This window comes from Lemur catta, chromosome 5 (genome assembly GCF_020740605.2).
Source record: "Lemur catta isolate mLemCat1 chromosome 5, mLemCat1.pri, whole genome shotgun sequence".
NCBI lineage: Eukaryota > Metazoa > Chordata > Mammalia > Primates > Lemuridae > Lemur > Lemur catta.
The window spans coordinates 21699196-21706157 of NC_059132.1; the positions used below are offsets into that span (position 1 = coordinate 21699196).

The following is a 6962-nucleotide window of genomic DNA, read 5'->3' on the forward strand; positions in this document are numbered from 1 at the left end:
TTTTCACTCCTTGTTTTTCCTGGGTCTCTTTTAGCAGAAATCTACATGTCCCAATACCTACCCCAGAAAAGAGAGGTCCAGAAAAGAAATTCCTTAGGGCAGTGTCTTGATTTCTTTTATAGCTAGTTTATTTATTTTTTCTTTTTCTTTATTTTTTTGAGGGGGGTGATGGGAGATTTAAAATAATTTTTAAAAAGTGAAAGATTTATTCAATCTGAAGAGAAACCAGAGTATAGAATAATTTTTAAAGAGCTTTCTTTCAAAATGAAAGTATAGAAGAATGTAAGTAGTGTAAATAGTGGACCTCTAACCTGCCTTTGGTCCTGGCTGGAAAGCTTGGAACGGGGAGACATTTAGGTAGGTAGATGAATAGTTAACTAAGCTACATGAAGGGTTGGATATATTCCCCTAATATCCTTAGTGCAAGGAAGTTCAAGACAATTTAAATGCAAACATTTTGGAGCACACACATGCTCAGTGTTTTCAGGAGTCCAATTTTCCCCTTCCCCTCTTTTCTATTCAGTGCAGCAAGGCTCTAGAAAATTAATGCACACCTCACGATTTTGGTATCACATTCACCTGGTTCAGCATATTTTTGACACTGCAGCAAGGCCAACTCTTTCCCAAACATATAGTCCCCCATGCATGCATGTAACTACATTCTCCACCCAGTGCCCAATAGACCCCCTCCCATCTCAAGGAAAGGGGAGTGATAACCAGAGAAGAGGCCCTGGGTTTTATTAGGGCTTCTTGGCTTCATCGGCCTTCTGTCCGACTGTATGGATATCCTGTGTAGATTTAGAGATGTCCTATCAAGTGAAACAAGCCTTGTTTCCATTTGGCCCTAACCAAGACTGCTGTCCCTGGTGCTGAACCATGTTGCCCATCGAGGGAGTCTGGCTGCCGGGTCAATGAAGGCTGGACAGAAACCCTGGCGGTCTGACCTTAAGAATGCCCAGGTGCAGGAGCAAGCCACGCTTCAGTGCACAAGAACAGGGCAGCCCGCCCCCTCCCCAGCTCCTCCCTCATGCATATCTCTCGGGTGGGCTCCAGGACCCCATTTGCAATTTTCTCCTCCAGACCCCCACCCCAAAAGCCTTCAACATGGCCTCAACTGCCGGCGTGTATCAGCACAGCCCACCTCGACAGACATCAGATTGCAATATTGTCAAAATGCTACTCCCCAATACAAAGTCTTTACGAGGCTAGCTTTTCCACTCTAAAACAAAACAAAAAAATAAAATCTAATACATTAATAAATAAACGAAAGTGACCTTCCTCTTTCCTCCCTCCCGTTCCTGCCCCATATATTCACTCCACCCCCCCACCACCACCACACACACTAAATTATAAAACCCCAAATCCTAGGAGAGTGTTTGAAATCTGGGTGGTCTCCTGAGTTCCACACCCCCACCCCTTCCCCCACCTCTTCAGAACAAAACGCCGAAAAAAAGCACATCTTACCCGGGGTAGAGCGATAGCAGGAGCAGAATCCACACCGTCATTTTCAGTGAAAAAACAGGAGTCGAGTAGACTGAGCTTCCTGTGCTCCATATATTTGGCGAACTCATCGCTTTTTTTTTTTTTTTTTTTTCCTCTCCTCTCGCCTGCCTCTTGCCTTTTCGTTCCTGAAGAACCCCTCCCCTTTGTATTATTATTATGCTTATGATCTGCCGGCGGCTCCCCCCACCTACCTCCCGGAGATCCCGTCACTGGGGAGACGTATTGCTCCCAGCTTAGGGGATTAATATTCAAGGGGCAGAAAGAAGTAAGATCAGCACCAACGCTTGCAGATATCATCAAGCGTCAGCTCAGGCAGCGGCTTCCAAGTCTGGGGGAGTCATATAATTGAGGCAGGGGGAGGGTACAGGAAAGACTCACACCGAGACAAATAAGGGGGAGAGAAAGGCGAGCACACTCATATGCATACTCATGCCCTCACACTCACTCGAATCCCCCAAGTCCTGCATTTCAGATTTGTTTATTTGTTTGCTTTATTTTGATTTATTTTTTAGAAGGGGCAGGGCGTGTGTGTGTGTGCGTGTGTGTGTGTGTGTGTGTGTGTGTGCGTTTGAAAGAAATAGAAAAAAAAATCACTAGAGACTCTGCATGATTAACTACCACGCAGATTAACCAGGAGGTCAAAGTGGAAGCGATGCGCGCTGCTGCAGCACGAATTAACACATGCGTGGTGTCTTTCCTTTTTAACCCTTCACTGTGCGCACGAGCATGCGAGGGCTGGCGTTGATGGGGACAACAGATGCCTTAGCGAGCTCAGAAACTGTATCACCCAGTGACAGAAGGTTTGTGGTAGTCAGATCTGCCAAGCATCCTTGTTTTAAAATCCTGCGGTCTTAGAAATCAGGATTATTCTGTTAGATGTGGGAGAGCAGACAGTGGGGGAGGAGTGGCTGTTTTCTCTGTAAGCCACTCTGGAGGAAGACAGATTTTGGTGGATTCAACTTGAATGAAGGGAGAAAACACTGACAGAATGAAAAGACATGGAGAAAAATCTATGTTTCCCGGGTTTCATTCCTCCCTTGTTTGTTCTCCACCCCCAGGGAAAAGCTAAAGACACAGACTATTTGAACGTGGAGGAATGTAATTGCATGGGGATAGATGCTTGAGTAAAGAAAACAGACCAAAAAATAGGAGGCTGCTTTTTGTAGGAGGTGTGGGCAAAGGTCCAGAGGTCATTTAACAATACGAAGAGATTTCTGTTTGCCATGTGGAGATTGGCTTTTGTTGTTGTTCTTCTGGTTCTTAGGAACAATCCTGAAACTTTCTGGGGTTGGGAAGTGGTATTAGTATGCTTCCTTCTTGCCTAGAATGTTACCTTGGATATTGATATATGGAAGGTACCCTTCTATGCCAAAGTACTTCATCCACCACAAAGAAAACCCCATTCACTCATCAGGGCAAAGAAAGTGGAGGAGGGTTTCATGGTGCCGATAGAATCAAGATAGCACAATGAAGATATGCATGAAGAGGAAAATTGGATCCCTTTATGGAAAGTAACAGGGTGTCCTCTCAAAACAAGTATGTTTTCTTCAAGAAAAAAAGTCTTCTAGGAATGGAACTTGAGGGAGGAATCCAGGAGACATAGGAATAGAACATGAGAAAATCTGGTCCACAGCTTCCATCACTAACTCTAAAATATACCCAAGGAAAGAAGCAAGAATTACCAGTGGCTGCTGCCAATGATGTAGGCTGAGCAGATGCATTCCGACAATGAAGCAGAAAAGGCCTGACAGGCACACCTGGAAACCTGCATGGCTGTAGAACTCTGCCTTAGGCAGAGATATTGTTAAGGCATTTGGACAAAATCCAATAAAACAGCAGGGAGATTCACATGCAGTTTTGACTTTTGTTCCAATGTGATTCAGTGGAGGTAGAGCAGACATAAATCCCCTTTCTTTGTCACTCTCTGTTACACAGTGAGGACTTTTGCCCCATCTTGTATTCATAATTTTTCTTTTAACAAGCATAGATTGTTTATTACTATATAAACAATGAAGTGATCCAATCATATTTTTTGTAGGCTTAAGTGTATATATTACACTTATATGTATATTACTTATATATGTGTGTGTATACATATATATATATATATATTTTTTACTTAGATGCTTACAAAAACCAAGCAAGTGAAATAAATGTAAGAAACTGGCTGGTTATGAATCAGTAACCTGGTGGAGCCCATTTCAAGTGGGTTTATTTAGTGACAAGAATAATGAGGCTGTGAGAATGAATGTTGTCACAGTCACGAAGTAGTGATTCATGTACTGATTCCTTATCAGACTTATAATGATCCCTGTAAATTACAATCCACTTTAATAATGAAATATTTCCCTAAATATTAAGAGAAACCATAGAGGAAATTTTACTACTTATAGTATCTGTGTACAATTTCAATTGTGCCATTCATGGATAAATGCCTTAGTATGCCTGTGGATCTTTCTTATCTGGGGATTGCTCTTGAAAAAAGTATTTTCATATATTTTGTAAGATTTTGCAACAAATGTTATATTCACTGGTATTTATAAGAGAATTCTTCCAGTAATTTTTTGTTATCACATTTTAGCTATATTCTTGCGCATTTTTAAGATTATATTTATAGTAAATATAAATAATTTTTATATTATAAAACATTTATAAAAATGTTTTTAATACATATGAAGCTTATATTTTCATTCTAAATATGTAAATGTATATAGTGTAGAGAAGAAAATGTAATACATTTTTCTCACCCTTGACAAGGTTTCTATCTGAGATCTCTATAAAAAAGACAGATTAACAAGAAAAAAAGCATACACATCCATTTAATAGAAGTTTTATGTGGCATGGGAGCCTTCAGAATTGATGACCCAAAGAAACAGGAAAAACAGTGTTTAATTTATGTTAAGTCTGATAAAGAGGTGGATTGTTGTGAAGAAATATGATGGACAAAAATAGGTGTGATCTAATGGTAATAAACTGGTAGGAACTCAGCAAGTTCTGTTAGTTCAGATTCCTTTTTATGTCTCTGTGTCTTCAGAGATAAGAACATTTCTTTTCTCCAGATATAAGGAGGGAATGAGTGTCTTATGGTCTATTTTCAGGAGAAGGTCAACTAGGTTTTATTGCCCACTTCGGGAGGACAGGGGCAAAGGGAATTTTTGTTTGTTTGTTTGTAGTTTTTGTGACCTGATTCAGGAAAGAAGGAGTGCAGAAGAAAGTCAGAGTGACCTTCCTGCTTCTGTAGTTTTTCTCAATTTCTTTCACCTTAGAATACGCAGTATGCCAAGGTGCCATATTGTGGTATACTGTGTCCTGAATCATATAAAATTTTGGAATAGTAAAAAAAAGAAAGCTATCACCCACATCCTCTCATTCTAGAAAGCCATTGTCAATATATTGGAAAATTGTTTTGGAAGTTAATTTTCTCTGAATAAAGTTTTACTTTTTCTTATAATTTGGCATTATGTTATTATTATTACTACTGTTATTGTTACATTAATAGTTACTATACCCAGAAGTGAATTATTAGGTTAAAAGTTGAACAAGTTTGGTTGTTGATACAAAATCTCTTATTACTTCAAAATTTAAAGTATATTATTTGTAATCTAGTTCTGGTAATAACAAAGCAGGTTGACTACTCTGTGGATAATAAGTATAACTGGTGGGCAAAATGTTAAGTAAACAGCTATGTGGAGTAATAGGAAGCTACCAAAAGTTGGCAGAAAGTATGAGGATTTGGCCCTTAAAAGCCAAAAGTGAATTGGATGAGATATAGTATTATGTGGCTTTTCCCTTGAAGGCACTAAAAAGGTAACAAACTTTTTCCTGTTTGCCTGGAACTTTTCCTGGTTTTAGCAGGAAAAGTCCCACATCCCGGGAAACTCCTTGGTACTGGAGGTGTAGGATGGCTAGAATCAGCAAAAGGGAACAGTCTCAATGGCTTGAGATTTGAAAGGAGACTCTGGGGCTGCCAGTGCATCTCTGATGAGGATGAAATCAAAGAAGAAAAATAACAACAGAAAGATAAAACTTTACACATGTATGTAAACTTCCCTTAAATGGTGGTTTTCATATGGGAATGGGGAATAGACAACAAGAAGCCCAGATAAAGCAAAAATCAAAAGACTGAAAAAGTTTAACCGTTATTTCAGCTGCTACTCACTGCAGGGGAAACAATTTGGAGTTTGAACCTTGCCAAGTTAGAGGGGTTTTGTAAACATCTCAGACATAACTTCAAAACTCTAGAAGGACCATAATTTTTTCCTGTTCTAGGACTACGGAATCACTCTAAGCTTAAGAATAAAACTGTGACTGACCAACCTGAAACAATATAAAACTAATCCTCCACAAGATTAAAGGAAATTGTCAATAATTTAACTCTTTTAAAACAAAAATCAACACTCTTCAGGGGAATATAACAAATCAAAATATCATTAATGTGTTATATAAAATGTCTGCTTGGTAAAAAATATCATAACACATACAGAGTACAATATATTAATAAGAAGACATTTTTTTAAGTGCAGTCAATAGAAACAGACAAAACCTGAGATGACCCAGATACTACAATTAGCAGATAAGAATATTCAATCAACCATTATAAAGTAGTTTAAGGACTTAAAGAAAAATATGGTAAGGATGTTTACATAGTCAAATAAGTTTACAGTAGTGAATCCCAGCATTGAAATGGGAACTATTAATAAAAAGAAAGCAAAATGGAAATTGTGGAACTGAAATTTACAATGCCTAAATGGAAAAGTCGCTGCATAGGCTTTAATAGCAGATTTGTAATTACCGAATATCAGTAAAAGAAATGATCAGTAAACTTGAAGGTAGATCAATAAAAATTATTCAATATAAAAAGCACAGAAAGATATTGAAAACAGAAACATTGTATGGGGGAAGGGCACGGGTCTAGCCCAAGGAGGAAAAGGCATTACTTGTAACCAAAATGTTTATACCCTCATAATATCCTGACATACAGAAAAAGAAAACAAAAACAAAAGAAACACTGGATAACTGTGAGAAAATATCAAGCATCATAATAAAGTTGTGTAGAGAGAGAATAAAAAGAGAATTAGAAACACATTTAAAGAAATAATGGCAATTATCCTGAAAATTGATGGAAAATATTAGCATATAGATTCAAGAAGCTCAATGGATTCAAAACAGAGTAAACACAATGACAAAGCAGGCTGACTACTTATGAACTTTTTAGTCACATCTCTGAAAACTAAAGATATAATGAAAATTTTGAATGTATCCAGAAAAAAATGAAACATTGTTGCTAGAGAGTCCCATAACAAAGTTATAGTTGACTTAGCCAAACAATTCAGGGCAGGAAATAGTGGATGATAGCTTCTTTTCTATTTTTTTTTCTTTTTTTTTTTTTTTTTTTTTGAGATGGAGTCTTGCTACGTCACCCAGGTTGGAGTGCAGTGGCTATCTATTCACAGGCACAA

General features: G+C 38.2%; 1 protein-coding gene across 7 annotated transcripts in view; it reads right to left on the minus strand.

Moving 5' to 3' along the window:
* GABRG2 (gamma-aminobutyric acid type A receptor subunit gamma2) overlaps window positions 1–2153 on the minus strand; it is a 93047-nt gene extending 90894 nt beyond the window's left edge. For 4 of the 7 annotated variants that reach the window (XM_045551230.1, XM_045551232.1, XM_045551229.1 and 1 more), the window contains exon 1: window positions 1465–2153. In XM_045551230.1, coding sequence (XP_045407186.1) covers window positions 1465–1571 — 107 coding nt within the window. In that variant the 5' untranslated portion in view covers window positions 1572–2153. The remainder of the gene's footprint in view (window positions 1–1464) is intronic. The other 3 variants (XM_045551231.1, XM_045551228.1, XM_045551227.1) reach the window with 1 other exon arrangement.
* Between the last annotated feature and the right edge of the window lie 4809 nt (window positions 2154–6962).